Source organism: Bos taurus, chromosome 26 (assembly GCF_002263795.3).
Source record: "Bos taurus isolate L1 Dominette 01449 registration number 42190680 breed Hereford chromosome 26, ARS-UCD2.0, whole genome shotgun sequence".
Classification (NCBI taxonomy): domain Eukaryota; kingdom Metazoa; phylum Chordata; class Mammalia; order Artiodactyla; family Bovidae; genus Bos; species Bos taurus.
In genome coordinates, this window is record NC_037353.1 from 16,090,363 (window position 1) to 16,111,074 (window position 20,712).

Here is a 20,712-nt window from a genome sequence, read left to right on the forward strand (position 1 = left end):
CATATGGTATATATGTCTTCAACATATATTTTTAATTTAATAAATACATATTTTTAATCTTTAAGGTCTGCAACACTTTCCCTATTCTCATCGACTATTTCCCAGGGAGTCATAACAAACTATTTAAAAATTTTGCTTATATAAGAAGCTATGTTTTGGAGAAAGTAAAAGAACATCAAGCAACTCTGGACATTAACAATCCTCGGGACTTCATCGATTGTTTCCTGATCAAAATGGAACAGGTAAAATGTTGATGACAGATTGGTTATCTATTTGCCTGAATTTTTTTGTTCATTAACTTGTTCTGTACTTATTAGGGATGTTTAATGGTTAGAGGAGAAATGCTTGATTAGCACTTTGGGTACTATTTGTGCATGGATCTGGATTGAGCATCATGGGAGATTTAAAATTGAATAGTTAAATAACTGGGATACATGGACCTTGTCTGTTGGGTACTAATAGGCTAGATGAGAAGAAAGAGAACACACATCTCAGGTGAAATGGAAGTGCAGACAAGTGAGAAATACAAAATACTGAGCCATAATGGGAAAGTGGGTGTGATCATTTCACATAGCATGTGGGAGAGTGAGAAGGAAGGATTTAGCCTGCTTGGGTTTCCTGTATGTCCTGAAGCTTGACGTATATCTTCAAATATTTGCAATAAGTCATCGGGGAGGGAATTTCAGATTGGTAGAATGATGTCATGAGAGGTTCAGAGGTGTTTGTGGTAGAGACTAGGTGGGTAGAAGAGAGAAGCCTTAACTGAGTGTAACCAAAAATGATTCTGGAAAGATATAGAGTTGGAAGTTGGTGTCCTTCAAGTTAACATAAAAGTTGGCATTAGAAATTTTGATTTTTATCTGGTAGATGTATGAACCAGAACAAGAGTAGAATGCAAATAATTACTGGGGAAGATTATCCTGGGAGTTTTGTAGAATGACCGGTACAATGAGAATGGAGCTCAAGGGCCAGCTATGAGATTTTTAATTTCTTTGGACTTTGGCTTGATGAAAGTCTGGAACATGGAAATGCAGAGGATTCTGAAATAAAATCAATCTGTCCATCTTGTCATATTATCAAAGATCCATAAATATTAGTTTTAGTTAGAAGAGAGGATGAGAGCCAAATTATAGGGAGTGTCTGGGAAGTCTCAGTAAAAAGATCAAATTTGTTATCTGAAAAGTTCAACTAAGGAGGGAAAAATTCAGATAGTAAATTTTAATAGTGAATGTGATTAGTGGTAGGGTCAAGTTGAAAATTATGGCAAAAGCAATATAGGTGCCATAAAAAATTTTGTGTAGGTGCAAAGCCGTTCTTGAACTGGGGAAAGGCCGGATCCAGTAAAAGCTGCAAAAAGCACTGTAGAAACTAATTCTAGAGAAAGAAATTTCTTCATCTGAGGCCATGATTATTTTATTCAACCACTTTGTAGCACTGGGCAGAAATGAGAAAACAGTTAGTAGGCTAAAATGGCAAGGAGCCAAAGATGCTGATGAAGATGACATTTGAAGAATTGTTCATGGATTTGCACTGGACTGCTCAAATCATGTGTTTTGAACAGAATGAAGGGAAGCACATGGAGTGGCTTAAAGAAACAGGAGCAAGGAAGAAGCAAATCTGCTCTCTGCTTTCTCTGGTGCTTGGGCAATGATTTTTGTCCTTCTGGGGCCCAGTTGATTTGAGAATCTGATTAAGAGTAAGGAAACTGTCCTAGAAAGATGCACCTATATGAGTTCCTGATATTTTGCACATAATTTGAGGGATTCTCATTGTGCTATGAAGTCTCTCCACTAATCCTGGGTTAAGGAGGCTCTACGATGTCTGGTATTCCATTTAACAGTGGCTGTTTCATCAGTGCTATGTTTAAAACCCTTATTGTTTCTCTGGAGTTCACTATCATATTTATTTTTTTATAGTATATATTTATATATATATATATTTTATCTTTATTCAGTATAATTTATATACCATATCCCTCACACATTCAGTATACAATTCAATATTTTCACAGAGTTGAACAACTACCACCACAACCAATTTCTGAATATTTTTATGACCTTGAAAAGAAATCTTATATGCTTTTGGAGTCACCCTCATTCCTCCCCAGTCTCCCCAGTTCTAGGCTTCACTAACCTATCTTCCATCTTTATAAGTTTGCTATTCTGGACATTTCATGTTAATGGAATTATACAATATGTGTCTTTTGTGTCTAGCTTCTTTCACTTAATGCTTTCAGGGTTCATTGATAATGTAGCATACATCAGTACTTCATTCCTTTAAATGATTAAATGGCATTTCAGTGTGGATATACCACATTTTGTATATCTGTTTGTTGGTTGATGGACATTTTGGTTCCTTCTATTTTGGTTTTTATGAGTTTGTGGACATTTATGTACAAGTTTTATGTATGTGTGCATTTGTTAAGTTGCTTCAGTCATGTCCAACTCTTTGCGACCCTATGGACTGTAGCCTGTCAGCTCCTCTGTCCATGGGATTCTCCAGGCAAGAATACTGGAGTTGGTTGCCATGGCCTGCTCCAGGGGATCTTCCCAAGCCAGGAACTGAGCCCATACCTTTTACCCCTGCTGTAATGGCAGGCGGACTCTTTACTACTAGCACCACCTGGGAAGCCCCACAGGTTTTGTATACACATATGTTTTAATTTCTCTTGGGTATATACCTAGTGATAGAATTGTTGGTGGGCTTCCCAGGTCACACAGTGGCAAAGAATCTGCCTGCCAGTGCGAGTGACATAGGAGATGGGAGTTCAATCCCTGGGTCAGGAAGATCCCTGGAATAGGAAATGACAATCCACCCCTGTATTCTTGCTTGGGAAGTTCCAAGGACAGAGGAGCCTGGTAGGCTGTAGTCCATGGAGTCACAAAGAGTCGAACACAACTGAGCCCAGCACAGACAGATGATAACTTTATATTTAACCTTTGAAGGAAGTGTGGCAGATCAAAGTCTTAATGTAAGAACTGAAGCTATAAATCTAGAAGAAAACTTACACGTAAAATTGGCTGCACCATTTTATATACTCACCAGCAGTGTATGAAGCTTACAATTTATTCACATATTTGACAGTGCTTCGAATTATCTGTCTTTTTGATTCTAACCATCCTAGTAGAATCTGATCCATTTTCACATGGATCATGTTGCATCTGTAGATCAGTTAGGGAGTAATGCCATCTTAACTTTTAAGTCTTTCAATAGATGAACATGGGATGTATTTCCATTTATTTAGGTCTTCTTTAATTTCCTTCAGCAAGGTTTTGTATAGGCTAGTTTAGTTTTGATAGGCTATGTGTACATAACCATTGATTCTTCAAATTCACATGAACAGATAGAAATAGCAATAACGGTTTATAAGAACTCTACTCTCCTTCTTGGTCTCAGAGTAATTTTGAGTTGACAAACTTAGAAACTGTATGAAGTTGATGTTACCAATGGGGATAACTACTTTTGTCTATCAGGTACAACTGTGATAGGGTTAAGTCTATCTTAATGGTGTTGGATTGTATAATATTGGGTATGCCACAGGTCACCTGGGGATTATAAGAGCCTTATTAAATTAATGCTAGTCTAGAGGACTGGATATGAAGAAATGATTATTTTTGGTATGCTCATGACCTCTGTAGTCAGTATTTCAGATTGTCCCATTCTTATTATCAATTTTATGTCACATATATCCCTCCTCTAAACCCACCTTAGTTGTCCTTGTGAAGGGCTTTTACTCTCCCAACTTCCAATTTGTGAGAGCTTTATTCAGTCAATTCCTTATTCTGAGCATCTGCACTCATTTCCTCGCCCAAGCTGCCTATTGCCTCACATCTTGGAATACAGTAGTGGCCGGCCCCATTTTGTCTTTGTATGTGGGATAAATAAACTCACTATTTCTTTAAACCACTGTTAACTTTTTTTTTTATTGGTAGGCAAACACAACCTTAATTGATAGAAATGAGCAAATTAGAGCCATATCTTGAAAAATGTTATAAACCAGAATCAAGAGTTTGCAATTCTCTTTTCCTTTTAAACCATTTTATCTGGACTCTGCCTAAAGACACATGAAGAAGTTGAAAATGTGCAAAAGCTAACATAGCAGCACATCCTAGAATATATTACAAAGAAAAAGAATGGATTCACAGAGACTCTTATGTTGGGAAGTCCAGGGCTAGCCATGACGTGTACATTGAACTCAAGTGCCTTCCATTTTTCTTCAGCATATTTAAGTATGTAGGTTTCATCTTTATGTTCAGATACTCATGTTTCAAAATGATGACTGCACCACTTCTACGTCTGTATCTGTGTTTTGACTATGAAGAAAGAAAGAGAGAAACTGGCATCAGCAAGCTCTTTGGTAAGAAGTAGGTTGCTTCACCAGTGTGCCTGCAAAAGAGGCTTGGTGTAGTACTTGTTGTAGTACTGCACTCGAGTGTCTAGGTTTGTTTAGCTTTGTAACAGTGTGTTATTTTGGATTGATTTTAATTATTTATACTGGCAAACTACCAGATAATTACATCAAATAACTTATAGGAAAAACACAATCAAGAGATGGAGTTTACTTTTGAAAACTTGATAGCATCTGTGTCTGATTTGTTTGGAGCTGGGACAGAGACAACGAGCACCACGCTGAGATATGGGCTCCTCATGCTGCTGAAACACCCAGAGGTCACAGGTATAACATGGTGGGCAGGGTGAGTTTCGGGGAAGATATTGGGTCTTCTGTCTTATAATTTCTCTTAGAGAAGCTTTAGTTTTGAAATTTCTTTGCCACCCACTATAAGCTGCTCAAATATTAAAAAAAAAAAAAAAGGTGAAAGTAAGACAAATTTGTATACTAGGGAGGATTGCTGAGAAAAGTGAAGACAGTATGAGCAGTATCAAAGGCAATAAAGCTATGGATTTCATCAATAAAAAATTCTGGTTAAGTATCTGGACTTCATGGGAAGGGATTTGCAGCAGGCACAACCAGCATAAATTGGCCTACAATGGACTATTAGTTTTCTTAAGAAGTGGCCACTTTGAATGGTAGATGTATTTTTACCTAAATCTTTCCCTGTTCTAAATATGCAGCATTATAATGCTAGGGTAGGGAAGATGGGAGCTATATTGTTGAAGTATAGCAGAAATTCTAGAAATCTGGTGAGAAAGCCTGAGAAAATTTTTGGTCTGAGAAGTACTTTAAAAGGTTAGATTTAGAAAAAGATATATGCTATTTAGACAGAATATGTACCTAAAAGGCCACCTGATGCAAAGAGCTGACTCATTGGAAAAGACCCTGATGCTGGGAAAGATTGGGGGTAGGTGGAGAAGGGGATGACAGAGGATGAGATGGCTGGATGGCATCACCGACTCAATGGGCATGGGTTTGGGTGGACTCCGGGAGTTGGTGATGGACAGGGAGGCCTGGCGTGCTGCAGTTCATGGGGTCGCAAAGAGTTGGACATGACTGAGCGACTGAATTGAACTGAACTGTACCTAAAAGAATTTTTTCCCTTTTTAAACATTAAATAAGATAGCATTTCACGTTGCAAATAAACACACACACAATACATATACAATTGCAAACCATACATACATCAGTTATAGAATTTGATTTTTAAAACATCGTAAATTATTTTGATATGAAAATAATACTTGATACCTGTTTTTCTTTCTGTGATTGTCGAGACCAGCTCAACAAGCAGGGTTTCCTAAAGCGTGATACGGTGAGAGAATGAGAAACGAGACACAAGAATTCATAGAAAAGCGAGGATCAGGGAGCCGACACCACTCCAAGGCGAAGGTGCCGCGCCTGAATCCAAGCCGGCTTTATTATACCCTCAGCCGTGAAGGAAAGAATATGCGGGGAGTTAAACTATAACTTGTGTGGCCTTCAGGGCCAAAGAACAAAATGATCATTAACCATTTAGTAATTAAGAAACAGTAATCAATAACAAATCAGTAACTAAGACTAATATTCTTATCTACAGATTTTTCACCAGATATATAAAACATGTGACTCTCTGAGAGGCCAGTCGAGAAACAGTCTGTGGTTGGTTTTCCGACCCCAGGATCATATCTTGTTTTCATGATTATGAACTGTTCCCTCTGGACTTGTTCCAAGAGTCTCATGCCTTATAGCATCCAGTTTATCAATAAACTTCTTTTGCGGCCCTTGCTGGGGCCTGCTTTTGTTTTATTCTTCCTGTCTCCTACATGTGATGACAGACATCTCTTGAGTTAATAATATACCGTTTGTGTTTAAAGTGTTTCATCATGCTAATATATGTGCTTCCCAGGTGGCACTAGTGATAAAGAACCTGCCTGCCAATGCAGAAGATGTAAGACAGGCGGGTTCGATCCCTGTGTCCAGAAGAGCCCCTGGAGGAGGGCATTGCAACCCACCCCAGTATCCTTGCCAGGAGAATTCCATGAACAGAGGAACCTGGCAAACTACAGTTCATAGGGTTGCAAAGAGTTGGACATGACTGAAACGACTTAGCACGCATGCATGCTAATATATAAGCTTCCCTGGTGGCTCAGATGGTAAAGAATCTGCCTGCGATGCAGGAGGCAAGAGTCGGGAAGATTCCCCTGGAGGAGGGCATGGCAATCCACTCCAGTATTCTTGCCTGGAGAATCTATGGACAGAGGAGCCTGGTGGGCTACTAGTCCATAGGGTCAGGAAGAGTCAGACATGACTGAGCGACTAACACTTTTTTCACTTTTCATGCTAATATATAGGTGTGCACAGATTTATCCCTGGAGAAGGCAAAGGCACCCCACTCCAGTACTCTTGCCTGGAAAATCCCATGGATGGAGGAGCCTGGTAGGCTACAGTCCATGGGGTCGCTAAGAGTCAGACATGACTGAGCAACTTCACTTTCACTTTTCACTTTCATGCATTGGAGAAGGAAATGGCAACCCACTCCAGTGTTCTTGCCTGGAGAATCCCAGGGACGGGGGAGCCTGGTAGGCTGCCGTCCATGGGGTCACACAGAGTTGGACACGACTGAAGTGACTTAGCAGCAGCAGCAGCACAGATTTATCCCAAAGCCTAGCTTGTATGAGTGTAATTTGTACTTGTATTATGAAAACTCTCTAAGTCTAGGTGTATTTCTGGACATATAATTGATGTTTATAACGATGTTGGAATACCTTTACAGAGTTTTATGTCACCCTGATTTGGTATGAAAATGTGGCATGTGTTTTCCTCTTTTTCCCGGTAGTCTTACTTGTGTCTTATCAGCTAAAGTCCAGGAAGAGATTGACCGTGTGATTGGCAGACATCGGAGCCCCTGCATGCAGGACAGAAGCCACATGCCCTACATGGATGCTGTGGTGCACGAGATCCAGAGATATATTGACCTCGTCCCCACCAATCTGCCCCATGCGGTGACCCGTGACATTAAATTCAGAAACTACCTTATCCCCAAGGTAAATTTGTTTCTCTTACAGTGACCTCAACACTCTTGAAGTTCCCATATTCACTGTATGACTTCAGTCCTCAAGATGAGAGAATTGGAAAAATCATACATGTGGCAGCTTGATGGGTTTTCTGCTGTTTCCAATTTGTGGCTATAAATCTTTATGATGGCTCTCAATATCTGGCTAAGTCTCCCAAATTGTTCTGCTTCTTTAATATTGTTTTGGCTACTCTTAGCTGTTTATATTTCCAGGTAAATTTTAGTATTAATTTGTCAATTACCCAAAACATTCAGATGTGATTTTTTTCATAGTAGTATCAAATCAATTTGGAAATTGACATCTTGACATGCTGATGCTTTCAATTCACAGATACAGTTAATTTGGACTTTCTTTAATTTTTTTGATACTGTTTTGTTTGTACAGTGACTTGCACATCTGTTATGTTTTTCTCAGATAAGAAATATTCTTGATCTTATTATACATTTTATAATTTTAAAATTGCTTTTTCCATTTTTTTGGTATATAGAAATATAATTGATTTTATTACCTTGATGACCTTATATCTAGCAACCTTTCCAAATTCATATATCATTGTTAATAATTTGTTTGTAGATTTATTTGTAATATCTATATGCACCACAATTCTGCCATCTGGTTTAATATTTGTTTTTTTCTTTATTTTCCAATTCTCATGACTTTGACTTACTTTATTGCATTATCACACTAGCAGGATTTCAAGGATAATATTGAACAAGGTGGGGATGGTGGCTGTTGTTTCATTTATGATATCCTGGAAGAGGTGAGGGTTATATATCTCATCATTGAGAATGATATTTTATGTACATTTTCGTAAATATTTAAAAAAAGCAGATTAGGGAAATACTTCCTAATCCTATTTTTGTATGATTTGGGGGGTAAACTTTATTTTTTATAGCAGTTTTAGGTTCACAGCAATTTTAAGCTGAAGATACAGTGATTTCCCATATACTTCCTGCCTCACCTATTATCAATATCCTCTACCACACTGGTACACTTTTTTACAATTGATGAGCCTATACTGACCATCATTAGCCTCCAAAGTTCATCATTTGCATTAGGGTTCACTCTTGTTGTACATTCTGTGAGTTCGAGCAAGAGTCTAATGATATGTGTCCATCATTGTAGTATTATATAGAGTAGTTTCATGGCTCTAAAAATCCTCTGTGCTCTGTCTATTCATCCCTCTCTCCCCCAAACCCTTGGCAAACATTTTATGCCCATTGATTAGGAACTCCCTATTTTCCCCTCTCCCTTGCTGTTCACAATCTAATTTTTTCCACAAATGTGTGTATAATTTGATCAAATGGATTCTCTGCATTTGTTTATATGGTATATATTTTGTTCCTTCTCTCTCTGTCTCTGTCATATATAAAAAGCTGAATTTGGTTTGCTACATTTTATTGAGGACATTTGTATTTTAATTTGTAAGAGGCTGGTCTACAATTATCCTTTCTCAAAAATTTTTGTCAGACTTCTGATATCAAGGTAATGCTGGCTTCATAAAATAGGTGGGAAATTTTCCATACTGTGGGTATGTTTTTATTATGTATGTATATTTCTTTTGGGTGTTCAGTTAGTACTGCCTTTTCTGTGCCTAATAAGTATGGCTTAATCTCAGATATTATATAAGAAAAAAACGCAGTCTTAGGTGATGTCTGTCTTCTCCCAGAAAGTGTTCATCTTTCCTCCACTAGACAGAATTATAAAACACCCCTATTTCAGAATTGTATATGTACACAGTCAAAAATTGACTGCAGATGCCAGTTTGCCTTCCCAGTTTCTTCCATCTGGAATCTGGGGACCAATTTTAGTCAGCAGTTTTCCAGTGCTTGCTAACACATGGTTTCTGTTTTTATTCAGACTTTCTAGTTGGCATCCTACAAGCTATTCTATTTTGAAGACTGCATATGTTACTATTATATATAAAAATAAAATAACTAAAAATTCTACTTTGAGGAGAAAAGGGTTGTGAGTTTCTTAAGGTTGAAATTATTACTGCTATCTTCTGGGAAAGATGGGATTCTGAATATCTGTGTGCCCCTTATGACAACCACTAGCCACATGTGCCCAGTGAATGCCTGAAAGGTGATTAATGCAACTGAGGAACTGAATTTTAAATTTTATTTACTTTTGACTTGCTTTAAATATAAGTAGCCATAGATCACGCAAGTCTACCATGTTAGAGCTGCTCTAAGTTTTTTTTTTTTTTTCCCTCTCACATGGGTTTAGAACTCCCTCATCCTTAATTCTGCAACACTAAAAACCTGAAAAATTAAAAACAAATACCTGTGGCGGATTCATTTCGATGTTGGGCAAAACTAATACAATATTGTAAAGTTTAAAAATAAAATAAAATTAAAAAAAAACACAAATATACATTTAGTGCAATTTGATTTGGTGGTCAAAATGTTACTGGAACTGAAGTGAATCTATTTTTATTCCTATTTATGTCACTTAGTGTGATTATTCATGTCCTACTGAAGACATTTGTATACTGTCGATAATACTAATTGTGTTTACTTCAAAATGTTGCCAGAATTAAACCATGTAACATATATTTTAAAATATGAGCTAAAACTATGAGACATTTTCGTCTATCAGAATGATGAAGTTAAAGGCTGAAAAAAATCTTTTACTAGTGAGGATATACGTAAACAAGTACTTTCAGGTGCCACTGATAAGACTGTAAATAAGTATATCTTTTTTTTCTTTTTTTGAAGGACATTTTGGCCATAATTATTAAAAAATAAAATATATCTTATAATGAAAGAGTTATAATTCTTGGTATCTACTACAAATGCTTGTGAAGGAATATCAAAATGCATCCTTGCATCATTACTTGTAATAAAAAAAGTATTTTTAGCTACTAAATGTTCATTGTAAGTGTAATGGCACATTTATATTGTGTAGTATGAATAAGGCAGATGTGTATGTGTTGACGGGCTTCCAGGTGGAGCTAGTGCTAAAGAACCCGCCTGCCAGTACAGGAGTCATCAGAGACACAGGTTTGATCCTGTGTCTGGAGGAGGAGAGCGTGGCAATCCACTCCAGTATTCTTTCCTGGAGAATCACATGGCCAGAAAAGCCTGGTGGGCTACTGTCCATAGGGTCACAGAGAGTCTGACATGACTGAAGAGACTTAGCAGCAGTAGAAGCATATATGTTGACATAGGGCAATATCTAAATTATTTCATTATAGAAAAAAATCAAAATCTAGTGGATGTTTGTCATTGGGTAAAAAGAGAAGAAAATGCTAAGTAGCATAAATGTATATAGGATTATCTGCTGATATGCATAATATCTGTGAAAGCACATAAAACTAGTTGGTGGGAATGATTATTTTTGAAAAGTCTAAATGAGTTGGTGCAGCTAGATAGGAAGAAGACTCACTTTTTACCATGTGCTTTTTGTGACAATATCTTCTTCTATTTTTCACTTGAGGTATAAGTTATGTAAAAGAAAAATTACCCTTTTAAGTACAGAGTCTAAAGAGTTTTGACCAATATGTGAAGTTATGTCACTACCACCACAAGTAAGATATAACACATTTTCATCATCTTGAAAATTTCCCTTATTCTCCTTTTGCAACCAATCCATTTCCCCCAATTTTAGCCCCTGATAACTACTAATCTGTTTTTATTTTATTTTTAAACTTTACAATATTGTATTGGTTTTGCCAAGTATCGAAATGAATCTGCCACAGGTACACACGTGTTCCCCATCCTGAACCCTCCTCCCTCCTCCCTACCCATACCATCCCTCTGGGTCATTCCAGTTTACCAGCCCCAAGCATCCAGTATCATGCATCGAACCTGGACTGGTGACTTGTTTCATATATGATATTATATGTATTTCAATGCCATTCTCCCAAATCATCCCACCCTCTCCCTCTCCCACAGAGTCCAAAAGACTGTTCTATACATCAGTGTCTCTTTTGCTGTCTCGTATACAGGGTTATTGTTACCATCTTTCTAAATTCCATATATATGCATTAGTATACTGTATTGGTGTTTTTCTTTCTGGCTTACTTCACTCTGTATAATAGGCTCCAGTTTCATCTACCTCATTAGAACTGATTCAAATGTATTCTTTTTAATGGCTGAGTAATACTCCATTGTGTATATGTACCACTGCTTTCTTATCCATTCATCTGCTGATGGACATCTAGGTTGCTTCCATGTCCTGGCTATTATAAACAGTGCTGCGATGAACATTGGGGTACACGTGTCTCTTTCAATTCTGGTTTCCTCAGTGTGTATGCCCAGGAGTGGGATTGCTGGATCATAAAGCAGTTCTATTTCCAGTTTTTAAAGAAATCTCCACACTGTTCTCCATAGTGGCTGTACTAGTTTGCATTCCCACCAACAGTGAAGAGGGTTCCCTTTTCTCCACACCCTCTCCAGCATTTACTGCTTGTAGACTTTTGGATCACAGCCATTCTGACTGGCGTGAAATGGTACCTCATAGTGGTTTTGATTTGCATTTCTCTGATAATGAGTGATGTTGAGCATCTTTTCATGTATTTGTTAGCCATGTGTATGTCTTCTTTGGAGAAATGTCTATTTAGTTCTTTGGCCCATTTTTTTGATTGGGTCATTTATTTTTCTGGAATTGAGCCACAGGAACTGCTTGTATATTTTTGAGATTAATTCTTTGTCAGTTGCTTCATTTGCTATTATTTTCTTCCATTCTGAAGGCTGTCTTTTCACCTTGCTAATAGCTTCCTTTGTTGTGCAGAAGCTTTTAAATTTAATTAGGTCCCATTTATTTTTGCTTTTATTTCCAATATTCTGGGAGGTGGGTCATAGAGGATCCTGCTGTGATTTGTGTCGGAGAGTGTTTTGCCTATGTTCTCCTCTAGGAGTTATATAGTTTCTGGTCTTACGTTTAGATCTTTAATCCATTTTGAGTTTATTTTTGTGTATGGTGTTAGAAAGTGCTCTAGTTTCATTCTTTTACAAGTGGTTGACCAGTTTTCCCAGCACCACTTGTTAAAGAGATTGTCTTTAATGCATTGTATATTCTTGCCTCCTTTGTCAAAGATAAGGTGTCCATATGTGCGTGGATTTATCTCTGGGCTTTCTATTTTCCATTGATCTATATTTCTGTCTTTGTGCCAGTACCATACTGTCTTGATGACTGTGGCTTTGTAGTAGAGCCTGAAGTCAGGTAGGTTGATTCCTCCAGTTCCATTCTTCTTTCTCAAGATTGCTTTGGCTATTCGAGTTTTTTTGTATTTCCATACAAATTGTGAAATTATTTGTTCTAGCTCTGTGAAGAATACCATTGGTAGCTTGATAGGGATTGCATTGAATCTATAAATTGCTTTGGGTAGTATACTCATTTTCACTATATTTATTCTTCCAATCCATGAACATGGTATATTTCTCCATCTATTAGTGTCCTCTTTGATTTCTTTCACCAGTGTTTTATAGTTTTCTATATATAGGTCTTTAGTTTCTTTAGGTAGATATATTCCTAAGTATTTTATTCTTTCCGTTGCAATGGTGAATGGAATTGTTTCCTTAATTTCTCTTTCTGTTTTCTCATTATTAGTGTATAGGAATGCAAGGGGTTTCTGTGTGTTGATTTTATATCCTGCAACTTTACTATAATCATTGATTAGTTCTAGTAATTTTCTGGTGGAGTCTTTAGGGTTTTCTATGTAGAGGATCATGTCATCTGCAAACAGTGAGAGTTTTACTTCTTCTTTTCCAATCTGTATTCCTTTTATTTCTTTTTCTGCTCTGATTGCTGTGGCCAAAACTTCCAAAACTATGTTGAATAGTAATGGTGAAAGTGGGCACCCTTGTCTTGTTCCTGACTTTAGAGGAAATGCTTTCAATTTTTCACCATTGAGGATAATGTTTGCTGTGGGTTTGTCATATGTAGCTTTTATTATGTTGAGGTATGTTCCTTCTATTCCTGCTTTCTGGAGAGTTTTTATCATAAATGGATGTTGAACTTTGTCAAAGGCTTTCTCTGCATCTATTGAGATAATCATATGGCTTTTATTTTTCAATTTGTTAGTGTGGTGTATTACATTGATTGATTTGCGGATATTGAAGAATCCTTGCATCCCTGGGATAAAGCCCACTTGGTCATGGTGTATGATCTTTTTAATGTGTTGTTGGATTCTGATTGCTAGAATTTTGTTAAGGATTTTTGCATCTATGTTCATCAGTGATATTGGCCTGTAGTTTTCTTTTTTTGTGGCATCTTTGTCAGGTTTTGGTATTAGGGTGATGGTCGCCTCATAGAGTGAGTTTGGAAGTTTACCTTCCTCTGCAATTTTCTGGAAGAGTTTGAGTAGGATAGGTGTTAGCTCTTCTCTAAATTTTTGGTAGAATTCAGCTGTGAAGCCGTCTGGACCAGGGCTTTTGTTTGCTGGAAGATTTCTGATTACAGTTTCAATTTCCGTGCTTGTGATGGGTCTGTTAAGATTTTCTATTTCTTCCTGGTCCAGTTTTGGAAAGTTGTACTTTTCTAAGAATTTGTCCATTTCTCCCACGTTGCCCATTTTATTGGCATATAATTGTTGATAGTAGTCTCTTATGATCCTTTGTATTTCTGTGTTGTCTGTTGTTATCTCTCCATTTTCATTTCTAATTCTATTGATTTGACTTTTCTCCCTTTGTTTCTTGATGAGTCTGGCTAATGATTTGTCAATTTTATTTATCCTTTCAAAGAACCAGCTTTTGGCTTTGTTGATTTTTGCTATGGTCTCTTTTGTTTCTTTTGCATTTATTTCTGCCCTAATTTTTAAGATTTCTTTCCTTCTACTAACCCTGGGATTCTTCATTTCTTCCTTTTCTAGTTGCTTTAGGTGTAGAGTTAGGTTATTTATTTGACTTTTTTCTTGTTTCTTGAGGTATGCCTGTATTGCTATGAACTTTCCCCTTAGCACTGCTTTTACAGTGTTCCACAGGTTTTGGGTTGTTGTGTTTTCATTTTCATTCATTTCTATGCAAATTTTGATTTCTTTTTTGATTTCTTCTGTGATTTGTTGGTTATTCAGCAGCGTGTTGTTCAGCCTCCATATGTTGGAATTTTTAATAGTTTTTCTCCTGTAATTGAGATCTAATCTTACTGCATTGTGGTCAGAAAAGATGCTTGGAATGATTTCAATTTTTTTGAATTTACCAAGGCTAGATTTATGGCCCAGGATGTGATCTATCCTGGAGAAGGTTCCATGTGCACTTGAGAAAAAGGTGAAATTCATTGTTTTGGGATGAAATGTCCTATAGATATCAATTAGGCCTAACTGGTCTATTGTATCATTTAAAGTTTGTGTTTCCTTGTTAATTTTCTGTTTAGTTGATCTATCCATAGGTGTGAGTGGGGTATTAAAGTCTCCCACTATTATTGTGTTATTGTTAATTTCCCCTTTCATACTTGTTAGCATTTGTCTTACATATTGTGGTGCTCCCATGTTGGGTGCATATATATTTATAATTGTTATATCTTCTTCTTGGATTGATCCTTTGATCATTATGTAGTGACTGTCTTTGTCTCTTTTCACAGCCTTTGTTTTAAAGTCTATTTTATCTGATATGAGTATTGCTACTCCTGCTGTCTTTTGGTCCCTATTTGCATGGAAAATCTTTTTCCAGCCCTTCACTTTCAGTTTGTATGTGTCCCCTGTTTTGAGGTGGGTCTCTTGTAGACAGCATATATAGGGGTCTTGTTTTTGTATCCATTCAGCCAGTCTTTGTCTTTTGGTTGGGGCATTCAACCCATTTACGTTTAAGGTAATTATTGATAAGTATGATCCCATTGCCATTTACTTTATTGTTTTGGGTTTGAATTTATACACCGTTTTTGTGTTTCCTGTCTAGAGAATATCCTTTAATATTTGTTGGAGAGCTGGTTTATGGTGCTGAATTCTCTCAGCTTTTGCTTGTCTGTAAAGCTTTTGATTTCTCCTTCATATTTGAATGAGATCCTTGCTGGGTACAATAATCTGGGCTGTAGGTTATTTTCTTTCATCATTTTAAGTATGTCTTGCCATTACCCTCCTGGCTTGAAGAGTTTCTATTGAAAGATCAGCTGTTATCCTTATGGGAATTGCCTTGTGTGTCATTTGTTGTTCTTCCCTTGCTGCTTTTAATATTTGTTCTCTGTGTTTGATCTTTGTTAATTTGATTAATATGTGTCTTGGGGTGTTTCGCCTTGGGTTTATCCTGTTTGGGACTCTCTGGGTTTCCTGGACTTGAGTGATTATTTCCTTCCCCATTTTAGGGAAGTTTTCAACTATTATCTCCTCAAGTATTTTCTCATGGTTTTTCTTTTTGTCTTCTTCTTCTGGGACCCCTATGATTCGAATGTTGTAGCGTTAATATTGTCCTGGCGGTCTCTGAGATTGTCCTCATTTCTTTTAATTCGTTTTTCTTTTTTCCTCTTTGATTCATTTATTTCTACCATTCTATCTTCTAATTCACTAATCCTATCCTCTGCCTCTGTTATTCTACTATTTTTTGCCTCCAGAGTGTTTTGGATTTCATTTATTGCATTATTCATTATATAGTGACTCTTTTTTTATTTCTTCTAGGTTCTTGTTAAACCTTTCTTGCATCTTCTCAGTCCTTGTCTCCAGGCTATTTATCTGTGATTCCACTTTGATTTCAAGATTTTGGATCAATTTCACTATCATTATTCAGAATTCTTTATCAGGTAGATTCCCTATCTCTTCCTCTTTTGTTTGGTTTGGTGGGCATTTATCCTGTTCCTTTACCTGCTGGGTATTCCTCTGTCTCTTCATCTTGTTTAAATTGCTGAGTTTGGGGTGTCCTTTCTGTATTTTGGCAGTTGGTGGAGTTCCCTTTATTGTGGCATTTCCTCGCTGTGTGTGGGTTTGTATAGGTGGCTTGTCAAGGTTTCTTGGTTAGGGAAGCTTGTGTCGGTGTTCTGGTGGGTGGAGCTGGATTTCTTCTCTGTGGAGTGCAATGAAGTGTCCAGTAATGAGTTATGATTTGTCTATGGTTTTGGGGTGACTTTGGGAAGCCTGTATCTTGGAGCTCAGGGCTGTGTTCCTTTGTTGCTGGAGAATTTTCTTGGTATGTCTTGCCCTGGAACTTGTTGGCCCTTGTGTGGTGCTTGGTTTCAGTGTAGGTATGGAGGCGTTTGATGAGCTCCTGTCAATTAATGTTCCCTGGAGTCAGGGTTTGGACTTAAGCCTCCTGCTTCCAGTTATCAGTCTTATTTTTACAGTAGTTTCAAAACTTCTCCTTCTATACAGTACCACTGATAAAACATCTACGTTAAAGATGAAAAGTTTCTCCACCATGAGGGTCACCCAGAGAGGTTCACAGCGTTACATGGAGAAGAGAAGAGGGAGGAGGGAGTTAGAGGCGACCTGAATGAGATGAGGTGGAATCAATAGAGGAGAGAGTGGGCTAGCCAGTAATCGCTTCCTTATGTGCACTCCACAACTGGACCACTCAGAGATGTTCACGGAGTTATACAGAGAAGAGAAGAAGGATGAAGAAGACAGAGGAGGATAAAAGGGGGGAATGAAAAGGACAGAGACAGATCCAGCCAGTAATCAGTTCCCTAAGTGTTCTCCACCGTCTGGAACACACAGAAATTCACAGAGTTGGGTAGAGTAGAGAGGGGTTAGGGAGGAGACACAGGCGACCTGGTGGAGAAAAAGGAGAATCCAAAGGGAGAGAGAGCAGTCAAGCCAGTAATCTCGCTCCCTAGTGAAAAATGGGTACTGAAGATTGGGTTCTTAAAGGTACAAAATTGGTAACAAATACATAAAAGCAAAAATTAAAAATCTAGAGTAGAGTTTGGAATTTCAAAAATACAATGTTAAAGAAAAGAAGAATGAAAAGAAAGAGAGGAAAAAAAACAAACAAAAACAAAGTCGCAAAAATTATAAAGAAAATATAGGTACAAAATTGATAACAAATACCAAAAAGCAAAAGTTAAAAATCTAGAGTAGAGTTTGGAATTTCAAAAATACAATGTTAAAAAAGGAAGAAGAAAAAGAAAGAGAGAGAAAAACAAACAAACAAAAACAAATAAAGTCGCAAAAATTATAAAGAAAATATAGGTACAAAATTGATAACAAATACCAAAAAGCTAAAATTAAAAATCTAGAGTAGAGTTTGGAATTTCAAAAATACAATGTTAAGGAAAAGAAGAAGGAAAAAAAAAGGTCACAAAAATTATAAAAACTATATATATGAATTTTGTTTAAAAAAATAGGGTTTTTTGTTTTTTTTTTTTTGCAAAGTAATAGTAGGTTATAAAAGTGAAAATTAAAGGAATAATAGAGAACTTAAAATTTTTTTAAAAATTAAAAAAAAAGAAAGAATGATCATAAAAATAGTAAAAATATATCTAGGACTTTCTCTGGTTTTGTTTGGGTATTGTGGGGTCAGTTCATTTTTGGCTAGTTCCTTGGTCTGACTTATATTTCTCAAGATCTATAGGCCCCTTCCTATGTAGACAGTACTAACCACAGGGTTTTAATCTATTGCCTGTAGCTTCCAAGGCGGTTCCCTCTGTTATAGCTTCTTCTGTTTGCTGGTCTCTTCAGTGTCTGGTTTCTGCCCTGACACAAAGGGGATGGTGGTGGACACTATTTTTTTTTTTTTTAGGCTCACTTGTTCAGTCGCGCTGTGGGGAGGGAGGGAGGGACGCTGCAAACAAATAACACTGGCGTGTGCTCGCAGTGCCTCAGCCACACTGGGTCTGCCCCCACTCACGGCGCATCTAGCCTCCCTGCCCACACTGCTCAGGCTCTAGGTTGCTCCTCCGGGAACCATCTGTGGCCGGCCCTGGGCTGCTTGCACCTCCCAGGTCCAAGCCGCTCAGGTTCAGGCACTCGGGTAGTCCTCAGAGGTGCAGACTCGGTTGGGCCTGTGTTTTGTGCCCTTCCCAGGTCCGAGCAGCTCAGGTGATAAGGTGTTTGGCAAGCGTGATTGCTGCGACTTATCACCTCCCCACCGCTCGGTTATCTAGGTGTACAACTGGTGCACCTTCTCAGGTGGATGTTGACCGTCCAGACTCCCAAGAAGTTTTAGTTAGCAAAGAAGCCTGCTTACAGTTTTATAGATAATGTCTCTCTGCGGCTGCAATTGCCCCCTTCCGGCTCTGGCTGCCTGTCACCAGAGGGGGATGGTCTGCAGCCAGCTATCTCTGTTCAGTCCTTTGTTCCGTGCACGGGCCTGGCGGTGTCTTAGGTTAGGGCTGGCTTTTCGCGTGGTAGATATCCCACAGTCTGGTTTGCTAGCCCAAATTATTTCGCTCAGATAGCGCTCTGGGTATTCAGGCCAGATTCTTACTCTCAGCGATGCAGCCCACGCCACGCCTCCCTGCCCAGCCCCCGCTTGCTAGTGGCGTGTGCAGGCATCTGCGCTGCTTCTCCGCTGGGGGAGTTACCGTAGGGCTCGCAATCTGTGGGTTTTAATTGTTTATTTATTTTTCCTCCCTGTTATTTTGCCCTCTGTGCTTCCAAAGCTCGGCACAGATTCGGCAGTGAGAAGGTTTCCTGGTGTTTGGAAACTTCTCTCTTTTTAAGACTCCCTTCCCGGGACGGAACTCTGTCCCTCCCTCTTATGTCTCTTTTTTTGTCTTTTATATTTTTTCCTACCTCCTTTCCGAAGACTTGGATTGCTTTTCTGGGTGCCTGATGTCCTCTGCCGGCATTCAGAAGTTGTTTTGTGGAATTTACTTGGCGTTTAAATGTTCTTTTGATGAATTTGTGGGGGAGAAAGTGTTCTCCCTGTCCTACTCCTCCATCTTGGCTCCTCCTCGACTAATCTGTTTTTAGTCCTACAGTTTTGCCTTTTCAAGAGTGTAATATAATGGAATGTGATGTAAGTGAAATAACTTATAATCAATATATGCCTTTATCTTTTTTATGTGGCAGAATGTTTAAGATTCATCTTTTATTGCATATATTAGTTTATTCCTTTTCTATTGATGAGTAATCCATCATATGGAGTACCACAAATTGTCTATGCATTATCCGATTGATGAATATGTGGGTTGTTTCCAATTTGGGGCCATTTGAATAAAGGTACTATTAACATTTGCATACAGGTTTTTGTGTGGACCTAAGTTTTCATTTCTTTTAGGTAATAGCGAAGGGTGAGAGTGTTGTTTAAATGTTTAACTTCATTTTTAAAAACCCATCAAACGGTTTTCTAATATGGCTGTGACATTTTACATTCCAAGTAGCAATATATGAGAGTTCCAGTTGCTGGGGGTACCCTTCACCACTTGCCTTTGTTAGTGTTCTTAAATTTTTTTTTTAATTAATTCATTATCTTGTATTAATGGCTTCTGACTGTTTGTTTTGTTTGTGGTATTTATTAGTATTCCTCCAGCCAGATCACCTGCTTTCTACCCCAAACAAAGCAATATGTTTTGAAAATGGTTTTGAGGGGCTGTTCTTGGGTGGCGGTGGGAAAGAGAATTTTGGCAAGATCGCCATCGATTAGTAGGGAAAAAAAATTACAAAAATATGAAACCAAGTACATGTCTCTCCCCACATATACACCTGTATATATGTCCACTAACATGGCCGGCCAAGCCAGCCCTTGGGGGCTTTGAACAATTATCTCAATGCCTCTTTACCTTTCCCTTGTCCTGAGAATGGAAAGGGGCGAAAGGGAGAGTTCAGATCTGTAAGTATTTTTAAACAAACAAACAAAAAAAACATTTAAAGCATCGTTAGAAACTTTGGTGGAACTGATTGTCTGGCATGCTAAAGTGGTCCCACTTTTCCATAGCAGGCCTTGTAGGCTTGCGTCAAAAGAGGGCTGACCCCACAGGAAGGTGGGGCGGAGGCAGAGGTTAAAGGTCGGGACCTCGGCGCCGCACCGTGGAGCCGCACGGCCTTCCTCTTGTTGGTACCTGTAGTCCCCGCGAGGAGAGTGACAGGCGAGGGGTGGAAGCCCCCTCACGGCTGACACGGTGCGCTCTCCAAAGCACTTCTTTCCTGCACAGGGAGCTCCTTGGGGTTGTTGGCCGCGCGGTGCTGTGCGACATGGTCCAACCTGTGGCAAGAGTCTCCTCTCCGAGGGCTCAAGGCACGTGGGGTGGCGCTGCCTGGACCAGGTGGAGAACTCGATTTTCTCGTCCCCTAGCCTGGTGCAACAGGCTGGCGGCGCTCACAGAACCCTAGCCAGTGGTGCAGTTGTGCATCCCGCAGGGCTCAGGGCCTGGGCACGGAAAGGCTGCACTTGGGATGAGGAGGGATGAGGTCGGAGACTAAGCAAAGGCTCATTCCCACACTGTTTTGTTGTT

At 38.5% G+C, this 20,712-nt stretch overlaps 1 protein-coding gene and 1 long non-coding RNA gene across 2 annotated transcripts in view; one reads left to right on the plus strand and one right to left on the minus strand.

Moving 5' to 3' along the window:
* The window catches only part of CYP2C90 (cytochrome P450 family 2 subfamily C member 90), a 41,338-nt gene that overhangs the window by 14,315 nt on the left and 6,311 nt on the right, over nt 1-20,712 (plus strand). Inside the window, 3 exon segments of the mRNA NM_001076051.1 lie at nt 66-242; nt 4,534-4,675; nt 7,232-7,419. Coding sequence (NP_001069519.1) covers nt 66-242; nt 4,534-4,675; nt 7,232-7,419 — 507 coding nt within the window.
* LOC101902226 (uncharacterized) lies at nt 3,905-5,790 on the minus strand. Its single transcript, XR_240160.5, has 2 exons — nt 5,645-5,790; nt 3,905-4,313 (listed from the first exon to the last, which is right to left on the minus strand). It is a non-coding gene; the product is annotated as an uncharacterized lncRNA (long non-coding RNA).